This window comes from Chrysochloris asiatica, unplaced genomic scaffold (assembly GCF_000296735.1).
Source record: "Chrysochloris asiatica unplaced genomic scaffold, ChrAsi1.0 scaffold00375, whole genome shotgun sequence".
In the NCBI taxonomy this organism is placed as follows: Eukaryota; Metazoa; Chordata; class Mammalia; order Afrosoricida; family Chrysochloridae; genus Chrysochloris; species Chrysochloris asiatica.
Window position 1 is genome coordinate 917,382 of NW_006408893.1, and position 26,849 is coordinate 944,230.

Below are 26,849 nucleotides of genomic sequence, written 5' to 3' on the forward strand. Positions count from 1 at the left end.
ATTCTGTTGGCTAGGATTTTGTTGAGGATTTTTGCGTCTATGTTAATGAGGGATATTGGTCTGTAATTTTCTTTCTTAGTGATGTCCTTCCCTGGTTTTGGTATGAGGATTATGATTGCTTCATAGAAAGTATTAGGGAATTTTCCATCCTCTTCTATGTTCTGGAATAATTTGAGTAGAATTGGTGACAGTTCTTCCCTGAATGTTTGGTAGGACTCTGCCGGAAAGCCATCTGGGCCTGGGCTTTTGTTGGTCGGGAGTTTTTGATGACCTGTTCAATTTCTTCTTTTGTTATAGGTTTGTTCTTCTGAATTCCCTCTCAGGTATATCCAAAACCCGCTCCTCCCCCTCTGTAAAGCCTTTGTCTGTCTCCAGTTCATTTGCGTCAGCTCCCCTATTCTGTTTTTGGACATACTTCGATAAAGTTGATTGTTTCTTATTGGTCATGGTTATTGTTTTATTATTATTATTATTATTATTAATATGATCAGGAGATGGGCTTCCCTTTTCGTCTGTAATGCATAGCAGATGTTGTTGGGTCTTGTCTAAGTGGTGGAGTATTATGTTGTAGCTTGGCTATATGGCCAAGATTGCTGCTTCTTCTTATGGGACGTAGGGAGGATAAGTTCCCACTTCCAGGAAGGATGTGTAATCAGAAGGACTAAAAGCAGAAGTAATATAAACGCATGGACAGAAATCACCACATTGGAGCAGATATGTGGCTTTGGTTAACTTTTTCTGTTCCCTGTCCTGTCAAAACAGCTGCTGGAGGATCCCCACTGCTAGTTAGGAGTGGGGACAGGGGATTTAGATGCAGATGCAGTGACAGATGGGGTATGATGGATGACGTCAAAAAGCTGCCACCGACTTTCTCACACTCTCTGTGCGTGGGTGACCTGCACCCGGCCGATTTTTATTGGGACCTCAAGCCAGGGCAGGGAGACTTGGGGTGGGGGGGAAGTTATGTCGCCTTTTGCCCTTCTTCCCCCCACCCCCACCCCCAAGACGCCGCTTTCCTAATGGGCCAGCCCTGTCCCCACCCTCTAAACTCTGCAGTTGCAGGAGCGACCTGCGGTCCCGCAGGCAAAAGTCCAAAAATACGCGCCTTTCTTTATCCTTATTAGCTCCATTTCTCAAAAATGTGACTTCAGGAAACTTGATGATAGTTTAAAAGCTGTGGGACTGGTATCTTAACGTTTCCTTTGTGAGCTCCCACTCGTTTTTCTCCAGAGCCCGTCCCTACCTTACTTCCCTGGCTGTCCTGCCGTACCAGAAACCCCAAGCCATGATATTTTTGATAACCTTATATGCATGTGAAAGGTGGACAATGAATAAGGAAGACCGTAGAAAAATTGGTGCTTTTGAGTTATGGTGTTGGAGGAGAATATTGAAAGTGCCTTGGGCTGCCAAAAGAACCAACAGATCTGTGCTGGAAGATGTGCAGCCAGAGTGCTCCCTAGAGGCTAGGATAGCCAAGCTTTGTCTCTCATACTTCAGACATATTGTCAAGAGGGACCAGTTGCTAGAGAAGGATATCGTGTTTGGTAATGTGGAGGGTCAGAGAAAAAGAGGAAGACCCCCAATGAGATGTCTCAGTGGAAGCAATAAAAGGCTCACATGTAGCAATGATTGTGACCCAAGAGTATTTCGTTCTGTTGTGCATAGGGTCGTTATGAGTCAGTATCGACTCGATGGCACCTAACAACAAGAACATCTTAGTTGCAAAGGGTCCATGTAATGTGTCTGCCTAGTCTGTCATCTTGTCAGAAGTCTGAAATAAAATTTTTTTATATCTATATGTCATATCTGACTAATTCTGTTTTTAAATCTTCTAGGTACTTACTTTTTTAGTCCATATCACTTTTCATAGTTAATTATATTAGTCTTTCTTATAGACACTTCTATCATTTTTTTTCCTTGTGTTACTTTTATTATTATTTATTATTTTTTTTTCCTTGTGTTGGTAAGGGCTATTGAGTCATTTCTGACTAATAGGAACCCTATGTACAACAGGGCAAGAAATGCTGTCTAGTCTTTCACTATCCTCACCATTGTTATGTTTGAGCCCATTGTTGTTACCACTATGTCGACCCATCTCTTTGAAGGTTTTCCTCTTTTTCATTGATTCTCCACTGTACCAAGCATGATGTCCTTTTCCAGGAACTGGTTCTTTTGCCAACATGTCTTAAGTAGCTTCCAAGGTGCAATCCAGTCATACTTCTTGGAAAACAGATTTGCTGGTTTTTGTGGCAGTCCATGATATAGTCAATATTCTTAATCAACACCATAATTCAAATGCATTAATTCTTCTATGGCTTTTCTTATTCACTGTCCAACTTTCACATACATATGAGGTGACTGAAAATACCATGGCTTGGGACACGTGCACCTTAGTCCTCAAAGTCGCATCTTTACATTTAACAATTTATAGAGGTCTTTTGCAACAGTACGTCATTTGTTTTCTTGACGCTTGCATCCTTAAGTGTTGATTGTGGATCAACGCAAAAATGAAATCTTCAACATCAATCTTTTCTCCATTTATCATGATGCTATTCATTGGAGTTCTGGTGTAGTGCAATAGGATAAGCACTTGATCTGCAAGATGGGGTTGAACCACAAGGCCGGTGGTTCTAACTCATCAGCTGTTCCTCAGATACCCTATACATGTATGCAGGGTTGCTATGAGTCATAACTGACTCAAAGGCACTTTAACAACAACACTTATTGGTCTAGTTGTGAAGATTTTCATTTTCTGTTCATTGAGACGTAATCCATGTTGAATGCTATAGTCTTTGATCTTCATCAGTAAGTACTTCAAGTTCTCTTAACTTCCAGCAAGCAAAGTTATATCATCTGCATATGTTGATGAATCTATCTCAATCCTGATACCACGTTCTCCTTCGTATAATTAACCTTCTTGTATTATTTGCTCAGCATACAGACTGAATAAGTATGGTGAAAGGACAAAACCCTGCAGCACACCTTTTCTGATTTTAAACCATTCAATATGCCCTTGTTCTGTTCGAACAACTGCTTCTTGTTCTATGTATAGGTTCCTCATGAGCACAATTAAATGTTCAGGAATTCCTATTATTTGCAATGTTATCCATAGTTTGTTATGCCATTGAATAGTCAATCAAGTAGTAGTAAACATTTTTCTGGTATTCTCTGCTTATAGCCAAGATATCAGCAATGATAGCCCTCATTCCATGTCCTCTTCTGATTCTGGCTTAAATTTCTAACAACTGCCTGTTGATATACTGCTATCAGCATTTTTAAATTATCTTCAGCAAAATTTTACTTGCACATAATATCAATAATATTGTTCGATGATTTCTGCATTCCATTGGGTCACCTTTGCAATGGGCACAAATATTAATGTCTTCTAATTGGCTCACCATGTCTTTCCAATATCTTGGCATAGATGAGTGAGCACCTCCAGTGCTACATCAGTTTGCTGAAACATTTCAATGTGTATTCTGTTAATTCCTGGAGCCTTGTTTTTCACCAATTTCGTGGTGAAAAACACCTTGGTGACAAATCACAAGTGACTGAATTAAGAAAAAGGCAACAGAGATATTTGAGCATATAGTGTGAACAGGGATTGCAATAACTTGGGTAGGTGGACAATAGGGTACTAAAGAAGAGTTGAGGGTGACACTGACATTTCTGACTTAGCTTACCAAGTAGACATCTAAATGGCATTTTCCAAAGTTTTTTCTCCTTATATTCATCCCAAAGAACTCAAGCCTAGATCTAAAGCTCAGTATTGGATCTCCTACCTCAGTATAAAACTTTAGACAGAATGTTCATAAACCTTCAAGGAAATCACACATCTTTATTTCCTAAGGACACAAACCATCTGTAAAAAGGGTATAGAGGCATCATCTGACCTCTTCCAGCTTCACAAGAAGGGATAAGGCATCAGCCCAAGACCAATTCCTGTTAGGTGGAGATCAGGCATGCCTCTACACTTTAAACTCCTATACCAATTCTGACATCAACCATCCCTCCCAGAGCACTCTTCACTTCTTACCTGGGTTCTATATTTCATTGAAATGAACACAAAGATCTCACAGACAATGATCACAAGTATGAGGTTTATTAAGGAAATTAACCAGTTACAATTCGGGACCAGATACAGTTTTTCAGACAGCATCTTCCCAGTCACGTAGGCAGAGAAGAGGCAGGGCGCTCATGTTTACTTGGCCTCTACGCCGTAAGGCCCTCTGGCCTCTCATTTGCTCAGACTATGTTACAAAGCTCCTTTAGCTTTGATAATAAATGCCCAAAGGGCACTCCTCTCTGTCATAAGCCTCAGCAGAATGGCACATGGCTCTAGCTCCAGTCCTGTGGGTCAGCAAACCTAGCTCTCCCCAGTTAAGTGCCTTGAGGCACCTCACTCTGCAAGCAAGACACTCGGCAAGTCCAAAGACACTCAGCTTTCTTACTCCACTGGGCCGGGAAATCCAGTGCTCCATTTCATGCTCTGGCTTTTGGTTCTGCTGCTGCCACCGCTTCATCACTCCTCTGGTGTTACAGCTGTTTCCTGAGTTGAGGAGGTTCAATGCACAGGGATCTTTGGGTCCAAAAGGTGCACGCCACTCCTAGTTCTTTCTTGTTTCTAGTGAGATCCTCCTACCTACTTCTGAGATGACTCATTTTATACCCAGCAGGATGGCAACAGTTTTTATAACCATAGTCAGTCCTTTTAACATTCACTCACAACTGAATGATATCATCCCATCAGCATCTTTTCTCACCTTCTCTTACCCAGAACCATCAGGAAAAAGTCATTTGGTGGGAGTTACAAAGACTATGACGTAGAGATCAGACTATGGACTTCTGGTACAGCACTGGACTGCAAATCACAAGGTCAGCAGTTCAAACCTACCAGCTGATCCTTTGAATCCCTATATACAGGGTCTCTCTGATTAGAAATTGACTCAAAGTTCCTTAACAACAACAAAGGCTATGGCTAGAAGAGACATATTTAATTAATTTGCTGTAGCGCATCTTCAAAAACCTTCAGAGAAATTATATGTCTGTATGTCCTGAGAAGAGCAAAGAAGTTTAGGAACATCTTATACTAAGCAACAGGTAATAATTTCCTGCAGCATCCTTAGGGTAGAACATATCCATTGATAGATATATGTTATAAAGAAGAGACAAAAAATGCTCTATTAGGTAGTTCCTTGGTATGCATTGAGTCACTTAATCCTCTCAACATCAGATAAAGTCTTGCTGAGATCAAATAAGTTTATACATAGTGACAGGGCTACTGCATGGCAACACCAAGATTTGACTCAAAGCTCCTTTCTCTTATGCCATTCTGTTTCAGTTGTCTGAAAAATTCAGTTCACACAAATTGCCACTTTCCTTGATGAGATGTGACTCTACTGAGGCTTTGTTTTTGGTGTTGTTGTTAAGTGTTGTTGAGTCATTTCTGACTCAGGGACCCTGTATAGGCTTTCTGAGGAGTGGCTGATGGGCTTGAATCACTGACCTTGCAATTAGCAAGACAGTGCTTATCCTATGCACCAGACCTTACTACCAACCAAATGGCTTCCACACCCTCTAACCATGTAACAGATCTCCCTGAATCTTACCTCCTAACAATCAGCTTGAGGATCCTGAAAGAGCCTTTGATGAGGATGAGGGCTTCTTGGCGGGAGCCATACAATGGAGTGCCATTAATGTTCACCAGCTCATCACCTGTCCTCATCTTCTGGGACAAGTCTGCTTTACCTCCATCTTCAATCTGTGTTTCAGAGCACAAAACAGAAAGCAGGTAGTGAGGTGACCCTTTCCAAAAAATCTGCTTCCTGTCTCCTTCCAATCTTTGAGCCAAAAACAATACTGGGGGATGTCTCCATACAACTCCAGGGCACAGCTAAAGTGCTAAGCAAAGGCCATCATTTATAGAAAGCAAAGCTTTAGCAAATCTTTGAGGAGAGAGGCAACCCAGCAACACAGAGATAATGCAATCCCTACTGTGCAGGAGGGAACAACCCCTCTGGGAAGATAAGCAATAAGAAAATGACACTTGAAAGGAACTCCACAGTGTGGGCTTAAGTAGCCGCATTAATATGCATATATATACATATATATATACATATATATATACACACACACACACACACACACAAAAGGGTGACTCAAAAATTATCCATACTCTGGTTATATTAAAACTTCTGTTGGCTGTACTGTCTTATCAGCACTTTACATTTAAGGTCACTGGTGGGCAGGGGTGAACTTAGACATCTACAAACAAAATGTGGACTGATACTTGAAAGAAGAGCTCTAGTAGTGCAGTGGTTATGAGTCGGACTGCTAACCTCTAGGTCATAAGTTTGAAACTACCAGTCATTACAAGGGAGAAAGATGAGGCTTTCTGCTCCCATAAAGATTTACAACCTCAGAAACCCTCTGCAGGGTTGCTATGAATTGGAACCAACTGCTTGGCACATAGCCACCACCACCTGAAGAAACTTAAGTTTCTTTTAAGAAAATCGCTACTGGCAAAGAGACATGGATTCATCATTATGAATGAGCCTTACAGTAAACAGCAGAATATGGAATGGAAATATCCTTAATCGCCAACCAAGAACATGCTCAAAAGTCAACCATCAGCTGGAAAACTGATGCTTACGGTTTTCTGGGATGCTTAAAGGCCAGTACTGGAACACTATCAGGAAAAAGTTCAACAATCAACAGTGCTAGTAACAGTGAGATGCTCCCTTAAGAGCTGAAACCTAAACTTGGGATTAAAAGCCTAAATTTGGGATTCAAATCCAAGAGCTTTGTGATATTGTGTGACAGTGCATGACAGTGTACACACCACTGCTCACACTGTTGACACTCTGCAAAATCTTTGTTTTGAGATGGTAAAGCATCTTTCCTACAGTCCTGATCTTGTTTCATTGGAATTTCACCTGTTTTATTCCCTGAAAGCAAGTACTTTGATAATAAAGATTCACCTCTCATGAAAAAGCGAAGACAGCAGTGCATTTGTGGCTTGCAATTCAACCTAAAACATTTGTTAATAAGGGAATAAGAAAGTTTGTTGAGAGATGAACAGTGTATTAAGAAGCAAAGAGATCATGTCAAAATATGATGCACTTGTCTTTCATGACAGTTGATTAAAATAAATTCTACAGCCAGAGTACAGATAATTTTTGACTCACCATCATATGTATCTGTCTGTGTGTATACTGTAGTAACACACACATACAAATCAGAGCCAGAAGAGCTAGGCTCCAGCAAGATGAACTCTAGCAAATCCTTTCCTATCTTTGGGTAGGTTTTAGAATCTGACAAACAGGAATTTGAAACGTGATTTTACTATTTCCTCACGATGTGACCTTGAGCAAGTGTCTCTTTGTCTCAATTAGCTCATATGTGAAATGTAGATAACAAAAGTTACCTACCTTATAGAGTTATTAGTATATGAGAGGACTTCAAAACATTTGTGAAAAAATTTCATTACCTTGTCATTCCATTTTCCCATAAACTTCTTGAATCCCCCTCATATAAAAAGGCTCAATAAATGTGAGTTTTGATTATTATAACAGGTGGTAGAATCTGAAGATATTGAAGGTGTTTTCTAGCTCAGCATTCTGTGAGTAGAATTGCAAATTCAAAAGAAACAAAATATGCATAAAATTATCATTATTATACCTGTATCTCTTCAACAAGTGCCTAGAGTGGTAATTCAAGTATCTGGCACACAGTAGGCACTAACCCAAATCTGGGTGTTCATTGTTCCACTAAAGCCTACAATACTTCCATTGGCCAAAACAATCCTGACAAGAAGATAGACAAGCTGGGGGTACTAAAAGCAAAAGCAGAAATGAGAGCTGCTGGGGTGGGTAAAAGCAAAGCACAGCAAAATATCTCCAAGAGTCTTGCTTATGGCTACTTTTAACTGGCACATCAGTGTATCCATGGTTACAATAATCATCCACTCATTGATTCATTTCTCAAGTATTTAGTAACTTTCTATTATGCACATTACAATATGCCAAGTGATACACAAAAGAACTAGGCATACCTTTAAGCCACAGGACTAGAACACAGTCTATAAAGTTACTTTTCTCTGAGAATAAGCAAAGCAAGGTCTAATTCACTGACATTATTAGGAGGGTTTTATTTAGGTAGTAGTGGTGGTGGGAGTGATTAAAACAGTACAATCCTTAACCAAAACTTAAACCAAAGCCATTACCATCAAGTTGATTCCAACTCTTAGTGACACTACAGGACAGCGTACAATTGATCCTTAGGGTTTCCGAGGTTATAAATCTTTATGAGAGCAAACACAGCTTCATCTTTCTTCCACAGAGAGGCTGGTGGGTTTAAACCACTAAACTTGTGGTTAGCAGCCCGATGTTTAACCCACTGAACCACCAGGGCTCCTTACAGAATCCTTAGATAAAGGCATATACTAAATGGGGCAACTAAGAGCTAATCTCTACCACTGGTTTTTTTTTTTATTTATCTCTACTCTGATCTCTATCTTTCTCTTGTCTTTAATAGCATCCCCCAAACCCATCCCCACCATGGATGTTAGAATACTGCTGAGCTTTGAGTTGGCCTACTCATCTGCAATTTGGCAGATGAGACCTCCTGAGTGCAGAAAAGAATGTTAATTCAATATTTAAAAAGAAACATTAGATTAATTAAAATTCTGAGTTAAATCACAGACTGTTAGAGGTGGGGCTTGATGGTAGGTAGATAGAGTAGAAGTGCAGTGAAGATCTTCATCAGCAATAATACAGAATATCAGATGAAACCAGTTCAGGGGATAGCTCCAAAACATTGAACCACATATATCGTTGTTGTTGTTGTTAAGTTCCCTCAAAGCGGTTCCGACCCATAGTGACCTTGTATAGGGTTTCCGAGGGGCGACTGGTGAGCTTGAACCACCGGCCCTGCAGTTCAAACGGCTTTGCAGTCTGGTGCATTAAGTCACAGCATCACACCAGTTTGAACTTGTAGCTGGAAGCAAGAAATTTTGTACTTTCGAACAGGCTGGACTCTGGGGCCAGGAACTGACAAATTGGGCAAGACCAAGCAGCAAGACCAACCGGGGGAGCAAGCAGACCTGCCACAGAATGATGCCTGTGGGAAGCTCAGATATACAGCTGCAGACATTATTTTGTTTTGTTGTTGTTTTGGTATCTGTTCATTGGCCTCTTGCTGTCAGTGCACCTCCATTCTGATGACAAGAGGGGGGTTCCTGAGTGAGTGGACACATCCCCACACCCCCATCACTGGAGGGTTCTACTACCATGCACACAGACCTCCTCAAATGTAAAGAGGCAGAGTCCACATTAACCCAAATGGCAGAGCAAAACAGCCACACCTGGCCCTGAAGTGTTTATCACTAGGAAACAGGCTAGAACGGGGGTTGTAGAGCAGGAGAGACAGACTAAAAAATGAAACAGGCTGAAAATTAAATCTTGAGTTACATCATAACAACCAACAACAATCTTGAAATTTCTAAGGCAGTCTTGAAGGCAAGAAGCTGAAAGAAGATATTAAAGTCCTATTCACATTAGGCTACAGATTTCTTTTCCCCCCTCTCTCTCTCTCCTCTCTTTTTTCTGCAATTATAGACTACAGTATCCAATATGGCTTTTGTTTTTTTGCTGTTTCTGTTTTGTTTTTTTTGTTCCCCCTTTTACATTATGGGGCCTCTTTCTCTCCTTATATTACCCAAGAAGAGACAACAATTGGAGTAAGGTACTCAAGCTACAATCACACCCTATAAAACCTTACTATCCAGACAAGAACCTATATCAATTGTCATACACCAGGAAGGCAGACAACACCTGCAACCGTTATCCTGAGTTAAATAATAAGAAGAGTGAAAAGGGAAGCCCATTTCCTGATCACATCTAATTGGAGGCAATCAGAAAGGATACAAAATAAAAAATAAAAATAAATAAAAAACACACTCAATTAAGTATTAAGGCCACAGCTAACAACAAGAAGCAAAAACATATGACCATATCAGCACTTGTCCAGAAACAAGATAAAGTGACTGAAACCAGTGAGCTGGAGGTAGGTGTACACTCCATACTGGAAGGAGGGCAGGCCTTGGAAATGCCTGAGAAGGAAGTCAGAAAAATGATTATAAAATGTATCAAAACACTTCACAATGGAGTTGAAAAATAAGGAAGAAGTCAGGAAAGCACTAGAGGAACAATCAAATAAGATAGACACAGCATTGGAAACAATTCAAAATCTAAAGAAAGAGGTTCAAATGGTTAATAATAGGATATCAGTAATAGACAATACACTGAAAGGGCAAAGAAGCAGAACTGAAGAGACGGAAGCCAGAACTAGTGACCTGGAAGACAAATCTCTCAATACTACTAAGATAGAAGAGCAAGCAGAAAAAAAAGATTTAAAAAAATCTGAAGAAGGTCTAAAATTCATATTGGAAAACATGAGTGGAATAACTTAAGAATTATCGGCATTCTGGAACAGGAAGAATCACACAAGTCCACATAGGAGATAGCTGAAGAGCTGCTGGAAGAAAATTTCTCTAAGACTTCACAACATACCAAGAAAATGAAAATCTAAGAAGAACATGGAAACATTAAAACTATGTGGAAACTGACAAGAACACACAAAAAAACATGAACTCAGCACAAGAAGACATACAGAACAAAGAAAGCAGGAGCACCACAAAAAAACAAACGTAATAGCAGCAATTAATCCATACATATACGAATCGGGCTGCTAACCTCGAGGTCAGACGTTGGAAACCACCAGCTGTTCTGTGGGAGAAAGATGAGGCATTCTGCTCCCGTAAAGATTTGCAGCCTCGGAAACCCTGTGCAGGGTCACTATGAGTCAGAACCGACTCCATGGTACTTCACAAGAACAACATCGATAATTACACTGAATGTAAATGGATTAAATACACCAGTTAAGAGACTGAGGGTAGCAAAATGGATAAGAAAACAAGATTCTTCAATATACTGTCTGCAAGAGACACACCTTACACACAAGAGACAAAAATAGATTAAAAGTCAAATGATGGAAAAAAATATACCAACATAATTGCAATAAAAACCGAACAGGAATGGCAGTACTAATCGCTGATAAAAATAAACTTTAAGGAAAAAACCAGCATAACAGATAAAGATAGACATTATCTCATGATTAAAGGCACAACTGAACAAGATGACATAACCATAATAAATATCTATGCTCCCAATGAAAGAGCTCCAAAATATATAAAGCAAATTCTAATAAGTTTGAAGAAAGAAATAGATGAATCTACAATAATAGTGGGTGATTTTAATACACAATTACAAAAATAGTTAGAACAAGTAAAAAAAAACTTGACCAAGACACAGAGGAACTAATCAACACAATCAACCAACTGGACTTCATAGCTGTGTATAGACCATTCAACCCAACAACAGCACAATGCACATTCTTTTCCAGTGCACATGAACATTCGCCAGAATAGACCTTGTGTTAGGCCACAAAACAAACCTCCATAAATATTTTGATATTTGTAGTACAACAAAACATCTTCTCAGACCACAATGCTATCAAATTAAAAATCAACACTAGGAAAAACAAGGAAATAAAGTCAAATACATGGAAACTGAATAACGCCCTGCTGAAAAGCGACAGAGTAGTAGAAGAAATAAAACGTGAATTCACAAAGTTTCTACAAACAAATGAAAAAGAAAACACAACATACTAAAATCTTTGGGACATGGCGAAAGCAGTGCTGAGAGGACAATTTATTGCAAAAATGCACACATCCAAAAAGAAGAAATAACCAAAATTAACACATTAACACAGCATCTCAAAAATTAGAAATAGACTAACAGAGGGAACCTACGGTCACCAAGAGAAAAAAAAATAATAAAGATCAGAGCAGAGATAAATGAGATAGAAAACAGAAAAACAATAGAAAGAATCAACAGGACAAGAAGCTGGTTCTTTGAAATGTTTACCAAAATTGACAAACCATTGGCAGACCTAACAAAAGAAAAGAGGGAGAACACAAATAACATACATTAGAAACCACATGGGTGATGTCACAATGGCACCAATGAAAATGAAAAGGATAACAGAATACTATGCAAAGTTGTACTCCAACAAATTTGAAAGCTTAGAAGATATGGATACATTCTTAGCAAAACATGCCTACCTAAACTTACACAGTAGAAACCTGAACAGACATATAACAAAAGAAGAAATTGATCAGGTCATCAAAAAACTCCCAACCAAAAGAAATCCAGGACCAGATGGTGTTACTGATGAGTTCTACCAAACATTCATCGAAGAGATGTCAACAATTCTCCTCAGATTGTTCCAGAACATAGAGGAGGAGGATGGAAAACTTCCTATTACATATTATGAAGCAAGCAAAGCCAGGGAAGGATGTCACTAAGAAAGAAAATTATAGACCAATATCCATCATGAACATAGATGTAAAAATTCTCAACAAAATCCTAGCCCACACTTCAATGGCTAGATGATCAGAACTCAACTAGAGGAAGAAAGAAGAGGTAAAAAAAAAGAATAATCTGACACAATTTGATGAATTTGACCCACACCTATGGATGCAGCAGCTCAAAAGAGGGAATAAATCTTTACAGAGAGGACCATTCCCACCCCCTCAATACACAGGGTAGACAAGGGGAGATGGGCAACTTGGATACTGGCTATCCAATATCTTACAAAGGCAAGAAGTGACTGGCTTACAAGCTTTCAAGAGGGAACCTAGATCCAGAGGGTGTGGAGGAAGGTAGAATCTCCACTGAGTAGTATCCATTCTGCCTAGTCAGTGCTGATGAAAGGAGATGCGGATAGGTCTCTTGCGATACAACAGCGAACAATTGTTATCAGGACTAATTGTGAGGGCTGGAATTGTAAAGGTAGACATTTGGGGACAAAGAGAGGGGAGTGATTAACCTTGCAGTTTAGGAGTAGAGGTCCCTGGACCATCAAAAGAGAAGAGTGGAGAATGGAACCCTACCCAGAGAAGCAGTGATGCCAGGGATGGAGGCAGAGATGAAGACGTGAGGAGATGGAGCAGCTGGAGACTTTGGACCTGGAGAGGGAGAGAGGCAGTATGCGGGGTATACCCTTTGGTTGATGGATGATGCATGGAAGGGATTGTAACCATGGCAAGGAAACGATATACGACGGGATCAATGTGAAGCTAATGTCCTCCCATGTAAACTATCACATAATACACAATAAAGTATTAAGAAATATATAAATCAATAAAAAGATTAAAAAATTAAAAAAAAAACTACTAGACCTCATTGGAAGATTCAGCAAAGTGGCAGGCATATGATGAACATACAAAAATCAGTTGGATTCCTCGATACCAATAATGACAGCACTGAAATGAACATTTGGAAAGCAATACCATTTACAATAGCTGCCCAAAGGATGAAATATCTAAGAAAAAAGGTAGCCAGAGAAACAAAGGGCATACAAAGTAAACTAAAAAACACTACTACAGAAACCAAATGAGACTTACAAAATGGAAGAATGTACCATGCTCCTGGATAGGAAGACTTAACATTGTGAAAATGTCCATACTACCCAAAGCAATCTACACATATAATGCAATCCCAATCCAGATTCCAAAGACATTCTTCAAAGAGATGGGAAAAACTATTACAAACTTTATATGGAAAGGAAAGAAACCCAGGATAAGCAAAGCAATGCTTAAGAAGAATAAGGCTAGAAACCTCTTACTCCCTGATTTCAAAATTAACTACACGGTTCCAATGGTCAAAATAGCCTGGTACTGGTACAATGAAAGATACATTGATCAATGGAACAGAATCGAGAATCCAGAAATTAACTCATCCACATACAGCCAACTGATTTTTGACGAAGTGCCTAAATATCACATATCTCTTCAACAGATGGTGCTGGCAGCACTGGAAAGCGATATGCAAAAGACTGAAACAAGACCTTTACCTCAGGCCTTATACAAAAACCAACTCAGCATGACTTAATGACCTAAGTGTAAATTCCAGAATTATAAAAGCCATCAATGAAACAATAGGGACAAATGTGAGGCTCTAATTCAGGTCATACACAGGCTCTGGTAGCGTAGTGGTTACGAATCGGGCTGCGAGCCGCAAGGTCAGCAGTTCGAAACTACCAGCGGTTCTGCGGGAGAAAGATGAGGCAATCTGCTCCCGTAAAAGAGGCTTGGAAACCCTGTGTAGGGTCACTATGAGTCGGAACCGACTCCACGGCACATAACAACAACAACAGGCTACCAAACATTTTGAAAATTACATAAACAAAAGTAGACAAACTAGATGATTGGGACATACTAAAAATTAAAAACTTACTTGCATCAAAAGACTTCACCAAGAGTCAAAAGGGAGCCCACCGAATGGGAAAAAAATATTTTGCAACAATGCATCAGACAAGGGACTGTCTGATTGACTACTGTAAAAACAAGCAAGTTGTTCACCCGGGAGCTATCAAGGCAAGCGGTAGGGTCCCCTCAGGGCAAACCCCCTTCCAAGACAAGCTCAACAGGAACACACGAGCAGGCATGTGGCCATGCTGATGACCACGTTGGTCTACCTATAAGAGGAAGTGGGGGGAAAAACAGCAATGAAGTTGTGAGCTAAGTCTGACCATATTCAATAGACACCTATCAATCTGGGTTGAGACCTGGTTAGCCAGCAGTATGATGAGACTTGGGGAATCTTGGAGTGAAGTGTTCAGCTTATATGAAGTGAGGAGACCAGAGAGTGAAGTGTTCAGCTTATATGAAGTGAGGGGAGATGCATAAGAACACTCACACTTGCAGATAGTCCCCACTTGACCTGGCTTCAATGACTGGATGATCAGAACTAGATTAGAAGAAGAGGGAAAAAAAGAGTAATCTGCTACAATTTGATGAACTTGACCTATACTTATGGATGTAGTAGTTCAGAAGAGGGAATGAATCTTTATTGCAAGGATCATTCCCACCCTCTCGGTACACAGAGTTGACAGGGATGGGCAACTTAGGCATTAGTTACCCAAAATGGGCGTGGGGTGGGGGTTAAGGGGGCTACAAAGGCAAGAAGTTGACTGGCTTACAAGCTTTCAAGATGGAGCCTAGTTCCAGAGAGTGCGGGAGAATCTCCACTGAGTGTTTCCAACCTATCTGGACGGGGCTAGTTAAACGAGATAGGGTAAGACTCTGTGGTTCAACAGTGAATAATTACTATCAGGACTGACTGTGAGAGTTGAAAATGTAAAAAAATGTAACAAAATGTAACAAAAGGAGGAGAGTAGTTGATTTTGCAGTCCAGGAGCAGAGGACCCTGGGACCATCAAGGGAGAAGAGCAGAGTGTGGGACCCTATCCAGAGAAGCAGTGATGCCAGAGATGGAGCATCTGGGGACTCTGGACTCAGGCAGAGAGAGGAGTCAGGCTTGTAGGGTGTACGCTTTGGTTGTTTGATGATACATGGAGGGGTTGTAATCATTGCAATGAAATGAAATACGATAGGATGAATATAAAGCTGATGTTCTCCCATGTAAACTGTGACTCAATTCACAACAAAAACTTACCAAAAAAAAGCTTCTTATGATTCAATAGTGAGTAATTCTTATCATGACTAATTGCAATTGTTACACTTGTAAAGGTAGAAGTTTTGTAACAAACATGAGGGAATAGTTTATCTTACAGTCCAGAAACAGAGGACCCTAGGATCATCAAGAAAAAGAGCACAGAGGAATGCAGGACCTTATCCAGAGAATCAGGGACACCAGAGATGGAGGCAGAGATGGAGACATGGAGAGAGGCTGCAGCTGAGAACTCTAGATTCATGGGAAGAGAGGGAATGAGAGCTGGCTGCCAGGAGGCAGACTTACAAAATGTGCCCTTTGGTGGTTTAAATTATTATATATGCCTAAGTGTTTAAATTAAAAGATTTAAAATGAATAGAGAGAAATGCTGTTAACTGATGGTACATGGAAAGGATTATAACCATTGTAATGAAGCAACGTATGTGATTTGTTGAATGTAAAACTGATGATCTGCCATGTATACTTTCTTTCACTCAATTCACAATAAAAACTTAAAAAAAACACAACACATGACATTATTAGTAAATGGGGAAACAGCTTTGAGTAAATTAATTATTATCACACTCTTCTTTCCACTTTTATTATCATTATTACTTCACAATCACTACTGCCTACCAGAAAAGAATGTAAGAGAAAAAAAGAACAAACGTGCTTACTTGAATTTAAATGACGTATTCCTTCGGCACCCATGGAAGGCCTCCACAGTCAAGGAGGACTTTCAATACCTATCTGCTTTTTGAAGGGGCTTCCATAGATTCACAAACAGTCACAAAAAGGAGTGTAACTAATGAATGCGAATAGTTGTTGTTGTTTTTTTCTGTCAATGTACTTTAGTCTTAATTCACCCTACCCATTTTTTAATTCATATACCTCAGTTATCTCTACTATTGTTATCCATAGCAAGTCTTCCCTTTAATGTTGTTGTTAAGTGCCATCGAGTCGGTTCCGACCCATAGCGACCCTGTATAGGGTTTCCGAGGGTGTAAATCTTTACGGGAGTAGAAAGCCTCATCTTTCTCCCGCGGAGCAGCTGGTAGTTTCGAACCGCTGACCTTAAGGTTTGCAGCCCGATTCGTAACCACTACGCTACCAGAGCTCCTTTTTATATACTGGTATTATTATAGCATGACTAACAGGCCCCATTTAAACTAGGTTTCTGCTTAGTCCTTTCAGCCCCGTCTCACCCCCTCCTCCCCCCACCTCACCCTATGGAAAAATAATAAATAAACTTCTTACAGAAAAACCTTGAAGGCCAGAATGACCCAAGGACACCTGAACAAACAGGATAAAACTTAACTCATCCATACAACCAAGATAAGGGTTTATTGGTGGGTTTACTCCCACTTAGAGGTTAAGGGTCTGCTGGAATTTACCACCCCAGCTGACAAGACAAGTCTGTGTGTTCTAACCGCTCTGTGTTTCTTGTATAAATTCCTGTTCCCCTGCTCACTTCGGGGTCAGAGTGATTTGGGCTTGAGCTAACACTCTGGCCGCTGGCAATAAACTTTGCTCTCTAAGTTTTCTGAGTTGAGTTCTTTCTGAGTCACACTGCTGCAACAATATTAAGTACTACTCCAGGTTAATTAAGCCCTCTGGTACATCAACAAGATTTGTGTTTAGTCAAGGATAGAAGATGAAAGCAAGACAATTTTTAACTAAAATGTTCAATTATTGTTGCAGCAAATGGATTGGATTACAAGGTCCGTTTGAACTACAGGTTGTTGTTAAATGCCATCGAGTCGGTTCCGAACCATAGCAACCCTGCACAGGGTTTCCGAGGAGCTGCTGGTGAGCTTGAACTGCCAACTTTGCAGTTCAAACGGCTTTGCAATCTGGTGCATTAACCCACAGCACCACACTAGGACTCTAGGTGGTACAAATTCACCAGCTGCTCCTCGAAAATTGTATACAGGGTCGCTATGTGTCGGAACCCACTCAATGGCGTTTAACAACTACTACTTTGGGGTCCTGGTGTGGCACTGTAGGACACTGTACTGCTAACTAAAAGGTTGAGGTTCAAATCTACCATCCACTCCTTGGAAATGATATACTGGGTCCCTATGAGTCTGAATCTACTCAACTGCATTTAACAACACTACCACTTCAGTTATTACTAGGATAGCCCTTGGAGGCACTATATTTTGAACAACAGCCTAAGGTTGATTATTGTTGTTAAGTGTTATTGAGTCAGTTTTGACTTATAGCAACACTTTATAGGATTTTCAAGGAGTAGCTGGTGGGTTTGAACTGCTGACCTTGCAGCTAACATTCCAGTACATATCCTACAGGGCCACATCAGGATTCCTAGGGTTGACTACTCATGCCTATTTTTCTATTATTTGCCTCTTCTGAGTCAGCAGCATCCTTCTCAAGACAGATATGTGTGTAATAATGCCTCTTTGATACAAATGTGGAAATTCTCAGACAACAAAACAGCAAATTCCAGGTATCTGGCACATTCTTAGAGTCCAGAAAGGTCTGAATCAGGAAATTAAATTCCATTTTGTTGAAAATCCATTGGACTATACCCAAAAGTAGCCCTTCTTCAGATCCAAGACATTTACTGAGTAATTTAATTGCCTCCTTATTCCTCCTGACAGTTTTTATTCTTTTTTGTTATTGGTCCCTAGTCTTTCTCTTCCTCTATCCACCTCTGTATTTCTGGGTTCCAACATGTCTTTCATTTATTGTTTGGCCTGCTGACAGTTCTCTGATTTGTTTATATAGAAGACAAAGCAGATGTACATGTTTATAGTACGGAAAAAGCGAAGAGGGAAGAAAAGGAAGGTGAAGAAAGCAAGTCGAGAAGGAAGGTGAAGAAAGCAAGGGAGAAGGAAGATACACATACTCTTTCATAATAGTCTTGCTTTCTCCTTTCCACCGCCTCCCGTTTAACTCTGGCTGGGGCCCAGAAAAAAGTGTGAATCAATAAACTTGTTGAGATGAACATGCCCTGCCTGAAGGAGCTGTTATCATATGGAGCCACCTTGTTCCCCCCCACCCATTGTTTGATGCTGTCTATTCTGTAAGACTGGTCAACTTTCCAGTTTTCCTGAATCAGACTTTCATGATGGCTTTTCCATTTCATTTAAAGTGTTGAGAATTCCTAGATAGGACCCAGACACATAGAAATGACCATAAAAACACACATCACAAAGGCCAATATAAATGAAGGCTAATTTACCATTTTGGGGTATCCAAGTAATTGTTAGACTAGCAATGAGGGTCCCAGGTAACTGAAAACTCACTATATAAATGTCATCCAACCAAAAGCAAGCTAGTATCTGGAAGCTGGGGAAAGCTGCTTAACCTTGGGCAACTCTCCTTCCTCTTTGGAACCCTCTCTTAACCTTATTTGTAAAAGATGGGACCTAACTGGATGATCTCTGAGAATCTATACAGCTCTGACATTTAAGACCTGCAGATAGTTAGCAAAGGCACGCATTCTTCTTTTTGTTGGTAAGTACCATCAAGTCTGTTCTGACTCATAGGGACCCTGTATAGTGTTTCCGAGGCTTTAGATCTAGCAGAAAGCCTTATTTTTCTCCCATGGGTTGGCTGGTGGGCTTGAACTGCTAATCTTGTGGTTTGCAGTCTCATAGTCCTGGTGTGGCGCTGTCGGTTAATGCGCCAAACTGCAAAGCCATTTGAACTGCAAGGTCGTCGGTTCTAGCTCACCAGCTGCTCCTTGGAAATCCTATACAGGGTCGCTGTGGGTCAGAACCGACTGAACAGCACTTAACAACAAGAACTTATCATCTGGAGCCACCTTGCTCCCCATTATACTTCAACTAGTACAGATAATCCTGGGTTTTCATCACTTGTACTTCTCCTTTAGCCAAGTTTCACTCATTCAAAGATAACTAATTAGCACCTATCTCTCAAATCCCCAGGGTCTTTGTCCCTTGGTTCAGCTAATGAGCTGGCTATTTGGAAAATTTTGATGGCTCTTCAATAAAACATAAGGTGCTTGGATATCTGTCAACAAAGTGACAAGTTGGTCCCTAGAGGATAAAGGATTTAGGCACTTACTGGCTTTTTAAACAACAACAAAAACCCTTACCCACCTTTAAGTCCATTATGACTCAGCAACCCTACAGCATACTAAAATTGCCCAATAAGATTTCTAAGGCTGTAAATCTTTACATAAGCTAACTGCCAGATCATTCTCCTTTAGAGAGGCTGATGGTGGTGGTGAGCCATGGAGTTGGTTCCCACTGATAGTGACCCTGTATAGGGTTTCCAAGGTTGTAAATCTTTATGGGAGCAGAAAGCCTTATCTTTCTCCCTTGGAATGGTTAGTAGTTTCAAACTGCTGACCTTGAGATTAGTAGCCTGGCTCGTAACCACTACATTACCAAAGTGGTAGCTAGTGGGTTCAACTTTCTGGTTAACAGTACTGCACTTTAATCACTTTGTCATCATGGCTCCTAATGATTTTCTAGTAGCTTTTATTTAGTCAGATACTAGTGTTGTTATTGTTGTTGTTAAGTGCCACTGAGTCAGTTCCAACTCCTAGTGACCCTGCATATAGGGTTTCCCAGGAATGACTGGTGAGCTTGAACTGCCAACCTTGCAGTTCAAACTGACATTGCAGTCCAGTGCATTCACCCACAGTGCCACATGGCCTTTGGAATAAACTGAGGAGATATAAGAATAGAAAGAAAACAAACAACAAATCAGCTTATGTTGAAAAAAAAAAAAATCACTCAGATGGAGAAATATCATCTGCACCAATAACCAGTTAGTATTGAATGCCTGTTACAGGACTATGAGAGCAGCAATAGAAATCTATGACATGGTTGTGAAAACCTCTGCTTGCTATAAGAAACTTATTGCGGAGGGGGGGGGGAAGCATTGACATGCACTTTGTTGGCCAGTTTTAGGAACCTGTAGACAAATTACCAGCCCCCTATTCCTACCTCCACCAGCTTGTTTATAGCCTCAAAAGAAAAATAGCATATTTAATTGTTTAGATTGAGGTGCTTTATTACAAATACACAGAAAATGTTCACTCAGAACATAGTAGTTTTAATGTTTTGCTCCAAAGCTAGAGCTATCCCTACAGAGAGTTCCTTCTTACCCTCTGGTTTACTAATCCTCACAACAAAGGCCCACTAAAGTGTAAATCATTAAATTTCCCTAGGAATTAGCCCAAATCAAATTTTGAGCATCTTTGGCAAAAACTCTGTCAGCCCAGAGCCAAGCTCAACTCTAGGAATTTGATGATGAGAAAAGGGGAAGGAAGTCAGCAGCACTATACTCTGTGTCAGCAACAAAAAGTTTGTCTTTGTTCCTAGCAAGTTTGATCCTTGTGCTGTCTCTGAAAACCAGCTAAGGGAAGACAAACTATGCAAAAATAAACTCAGGCTTTTTATACTATTAGCAAATATACTCATTGGGATCCTGTTTACACTTTGTCAACTCAAAACATTTGTTTACACTGAAGTCTTCTGTTGACATTAATGTGTGTCACAATTGTTAGTCTTTTATGGTTTAGAATGACAGTCCTGAGAATTGCTGCATATACTCAAGTCTGTGCACAAGATAATTCATTGGAAGTGTGGGAGGAAGTGATATTAGAACTTCTGTATATATTTATTTTTATTTAAAAAGTCTTTGAAAACAAGCTTTTTAATCATTAATAATGACAGTAGATTATATCATCCATAAATAAAATTATGTATATTAGGGACATGTGTTCAAAACGTTTTTACTCTCGGTTACGAATCGGGCTGCGAACCTTAAGGTCAGCGGTTCGAAACTACCAGCCGCTCCGCGGGAGAAAGATGAGGCTTTCTACTCCCGTAAAGATTTACACCCTCGGAAACCCTGTACAGGGTCGCTATGGGTCGGAACCGACTCGATGGCACTTAACAACAACAACAATGAAAGAGCTAAAATCATAAAGCTTTTAGAGGAAAATGTTTTTGTGACCTTGATATGACCAAAAATTTTAGAGGCAAGAAACAAAAAGTTAATGCTCATAAAAGAAATAAATGGAATTATTCAAAATAAAAATGAACAAAAAACATGTTGATCAAATTATCACTAAAAAAATGAAAAGGTAAGCATCAAACTAGGAGAAAACATGCATAATACATATATCTGAGAAAGAACTTACATCTAAAATATTTTTTAAAGCTCCCACAACTCAGTAAGAAATACAAACAACCCAATTAACAATAAGCAAAAAACTCTAACAGATACTTCACAAAATAAAATGGCAAATAAGGATATTAATGTCATTGTTGTCAGGTGCCATCAAGTAGGCTCTGACACATAGCAGCCTTACTGTACAACAGAATGAAACACTGCCCTGTCCCCCACCATCACAATTGCTGTCACACTTAAGCCTGTTACTGCTGCCACTGTGCCAATTCATCTTTCTGAGTATCTTTTCTCTGTTTCACTGACCCTCCATTTTACCAAGCATGGTTACTTTCTCCAGGGACTGGTCTCTCCTGATAATATGTCCAAAGTCTGACAGATGAAGTCTCGCCATCTTGGCTCTAAGGAGCATTCTGGCTGTACTTCATCCAACACAGATTTGTTTGTTTTTCTGGAAGTCCACAGTATTTTAAATATTCTTCTCCAATACCACAACTCAAATATATCAGTCATTCTATGGTATTCCTTATTCATTGTTCAACTTTCATATACATATGAAGAGACTGAAGATACCATGGCTTAGGTTAAAAGCACCTTAGTCCTCAAGTTGGTATCTTTACTCTTGAACACTTTAAAGAGGTCCTGTGCAAAAGGTTTTCCTAATGCAATACTTCATTTGATTTAACTGCTGCTTCCTGCTTGCATCAGAGTTGATAGTAGAGCCAAACAGAATATATTCTTTGACAACTTCAATCTTTTCTCCATTTTATCATGATTCTATTTATTGGTCCAGTGGTAAGGATTTGTTTTTGTTTTTCTTGTGTTTCTACATTAAGGTGCAATCCATACTAAATGCTGTGGTCTTCGATCTTCATTAGTAGGTATCTTCACTTTCAATAAACAAGGTTATATCATCTGCAGTCTAGCTACAATGCTGATGTCAAATTCCTCATTATATAATCCAGCCTCTTGGATGATTTGCTAAGCATACAGATTGAGTAAGTATGGTGAAAGAATACAACCCTGGCACACACCATTACTGATTTTAAACTATAAAGTGTCCCCTTGTTCTGCTCAAATGACTGCTTCTTGGTCCATGTACAAGTTCCTCATGAGCACAATTACGTGTTCTGGTATACCCATTCTTCCTAATGATATCCAGAGCTTATCTAAATGACATCATGATCTACAGAATCAAAAACCTTTATATACTCAATAAAGCACTGGTATGGCACTGAGTCCTGGTGTGGCGCTGTGGGTAAATGCACCAGACTGCAAAGTTGTTTGAATCGCAAGGTCGGCGGTTCAAGTTCACCAGTCGCTCCTTGGAAACCTTATACAGGGTCGCTATGGGTCGGGATCAACTCGATGGCACTTGAAAAAAAAAAAACCCACAAATTGGTGGTTTGAATCACCACCTGCTCCTTGGAAACTATATAGGTCACTATGAATCTGAACTGACTGCATGGCACTTAACAACAAAAACATCTTTCTATTATTCTCTGCTTTCAGCCAAGATCCAGCTGACATCTACAATGAAATCCTTTGTTCCACGTCCTTTTCTGAGTCTGGCTTGAACCTCTAGGAAATTCCCTTTGGACGTTCTATTACAGTCATTTTTAAATTATCTTCAGCAAAATTTCACTTGTATGTGATATTGATTTTCCCCATTAAACTGAACTTCCAGACTAAGACAGACTAGGAAGAAGGTGAGACGGACTATTTCTGAATGTTTAGCCACCGAAATCTTATGAATAGCAGTGGAACACTATCAGATATAGTGTCGGAAGATGAAAACATTATGAATAGCACCAGTATATTGTCAGATATAATGCCAGAATATGAGCCTCTCAGATTGGAAGTTACTCAAAATGGGGAAGAGCTGCCTCCTCTAAGTAGAACTGGCTGTGATGATGCAAATGGAGTATAGTTTGGGGGACCTTCATTTACAGATGGGGCACAACTCAGAATAAGGAGAAACTGTGGTAAACATCCATTAAGAATCAGAACAAGGAATGCACAAAGTATGAATCTAGGAAAATTGGAAATTATCAAAAACGAAATGGAATGCATAAAGACCGATACTATTGGCATTAGTGAGCTGAAATGGACTGCTACTGGCCATTCTGAATCTGACAATCATACAGTTTACTATGCCAGGGATGACAAAAAGGATATGAATAGGTACTGAATTATACTTTTCATCATGGAATTGCAACTTAAAAATCACAATAAAATACCACTACACAACCACAAGAATGCCTAAAATTAAAAAGACTGAACACATCATGTGTTGGCAATGATGTACATCAATCTGAATTCTCTTACATTGCTGGTGGGAGTGTAAAATTGGACAACCATTTTGCGAATCTGTTTACCTATTCTCTGAGCCAAGAATTCCACACCTAGGTATGTATCCCCAAGAAAAAGAAATGCATGTGTTCCCCAAAAGACTTATACAATATTGTTCATAGCAGCTTTATTCACACTAGACAAATAGGAAACAACTAAAATACACATACACACACACATACTGGCATACAACAAAGCAACAAAAAAATGATTATTGATTGTTGCTGTTGTTGTTAAGTGCTAGTGAGTTAGTTCTGACTCATAGTGACCTTTTATAGGATTTCTGAAGAGCAGCTGGTGGGTTTGAACTGCTGACCTTGTGGTTCTCAGTCCAGTGCTGAAGCTACAGGATACATGCAATAAAATACATGAATTCTAAAACCATGTTGTTGAATAAAAGAGATCAGACTAACATAATACATACTATATACCCACTCATTGCCACTGAGTCGTTTCTGACTAATATACTATATTCTATATGATTTCATTTTATAGGAAGGTCAAGAATAGATGCAATGAATCTATGGTGGTAAAATTCAGAATAGTGATTATCTCTGGAGAAGATGCATCAACTGTAAAGGTACATAAGCTTAATTTCCTGTTGGTACTGGAAATTTTCTACATATTGATCTGGTTCTGATTACATGGGATTATACATATATAGTGATTTACTAAAAATTGTGTATTTTATTACATATAAGTTATTTCTTAATTTAAGAGAATTTAAAACATACAAACCTACAGACCATACAGTTGATATTTCTAAGGAAAGGACTAAGGCTATGACAATATTTCTACCCATTCATAGCTGTAATCAAGGCAAAATATTTAAATTTAAAGGGTAAGCATTCACAATAGGGTTTTAAATGATAAATTTGCTTGTTGTTCCTCTCTGTTTTAAGACTGTATTCATGCTCCTCCCTCCCTCATGAAGGTGGATGATTTCAGTAAGGAAATGAATTACAATACTTCATTGGCCTTGAAACCTTATTGTCATAAAGTTGATTCAAACTCAGTGATCCTGTATAGGGTATCTAAGGTGATAAATACTTATGGGAGAAGAAAGCCTCATCTTTTCTCCCTTGGAGTGGCTGATAGATTTGAACTGCTGACTTTACACTCAGCAGCCCAGTGTTTATCCTACAGGTAAGGTCTTTGAAAAAGTTGGCAATTCAAATGCATGGAAGAAAATCCCAGCTATGTGCTTCTCTACAGATTACAGCCAAGGAATCCCTATAGTGCTCAATTTTATTCTGAAACACATGGGGTCAGCGAGTCAAAATCAACTCTACGGTGTATGGGGCGTTAGATGGAATGTAGAGCCCCAAACAGAACTTTCTGAGGAAGGATATTCCCACTTGAAATTACATGCAGACCAACCCGGAGCAGCTAGAAGAACAGAGAGAAGAGGAAGGACTAGTTGGTCTGAAGTTTGGGGAAACTTGGGAACTCCTGAGCCCTTGGGGGCTAAAGTTGAGAGTGAAGCGTCCAGCTGATACGAAGTGGGATGGCAGATAGTGTCGGGGTCTGACCTCGACATAGTTGTGTTGTTCACGAGTGTTTGGTTCACAAGGAGGGGAGATCCAGCGGCGATAGGGATAGCGAAAGAATACACAGACAAACAGAAGAAGGGAGACAATGAGGCACCCCAAAGCCAGGGTGGATACATCACTGGTGGGCAGGCTTGGGACTACAGGCATCATGGCCTCTGCACGCAGCAACTCACTGCCCTGCAATCTTTACTGCATGCCTTCCAACCCATAATGCACCGCAATCTTTACTCCATGCCTTCCAACCAGTAATGCACACCTGGGGAGGCCCGGGGCCTCTGTTTTATTTAGGGGAGGCGCTTCACATCAAGCTGGGAGGGACCAAAACAGGATACAGCTAACATCAGTAATTTTCCAGACATTCAGGTAGCTTTACATCGTACTTCGATGGTTCGAATCCCAGGCCAGCAACTTGGATTCTCAGGCCCAATTAACATATCTATAGCCCCTGAGGTCAGTTGGGGGAAGGTGAGAGTTCTGCAGGAGACGCCCAGGTGAATGGGCTGCACCTGGAAAAGGGATTAGGGAGGATGGGTTCTTTGTCTATAGAACAAAGAACCGAGAAGTAGCTAAGATATTTTTAGTTAATCCTTTTGGAGAAAGGCTTGACCTTGCAACCTTTAGTCTTAGCTTTAGGAAAATATCACATTTATCTGTGGATTACCAAGAGCTCCGTGTATTAAATTAATACATGTAATAATATTAAGATGAAAAACAATTTGTCATTAACTGCCAGTGGCCTCATTTGTTACACTCGGGCCTATAGGGCCTCGAACCTCTGACCAGTCTTACACGGTCCGCAACAAGATAGTACTCATTTGACCTAGCTTGGATGGCTTGATGTTCAGAACTCAACTAGAGGAAGATAAAGAAGTTTGATACAGGAAGCAAGTGTAAATTGCTACAATTTGATGAACTTGACCTTTGCTTATGGCTATAGCAGCTCAAAATATCAACCAAGAGGGACGGAGTCTTCACATCAAGGACCAAGCCTATCCCCTCAGTACACAGGGTTGATAGAGAGAGGATGGGCAACTTAGACATTGGCTACCTAAAATGGGGGAGGGAGGAGGCCATAAAGGCATGAAGTGGCTGGTTTACAAGTTTTCAAGTTTCCAAGTTTCAGAGCTAGCGGGGGAGGGGAGGATCCCCACTGAATAGTTTTTATCTTGTCTAGGTGGGTCTGGTGAAGGGGGATGGGGTAGGATTCGTTTGATTCAATAGAGTAACTGTTATC

At 40.0% G+C, this 26,849-nt stretch overlaps 1 protein-coding gene across 1 annotated transcript in view; it reads right to left on the reverse strand.

Annotated features, from left to right (window-relative positions):
* Nucleotides 1-26,849, reverse strand: part of SHROOM4 (shroom family member 4) — a 401,166-nt gene that overhangs the window by 193,845 nt on the left and 180,472 nt on the right. The window contains exon 2 of the mRNA XM_006876350.1: nt 5,610-5,761. Within this exon, the coding sequence (XP_006876412.1) occupies nt 5,610-5,761 (152 nt within the window). The remainder of the gene's footprint in view (nt 1-5,609; nt 5,762-26,849) is intronic.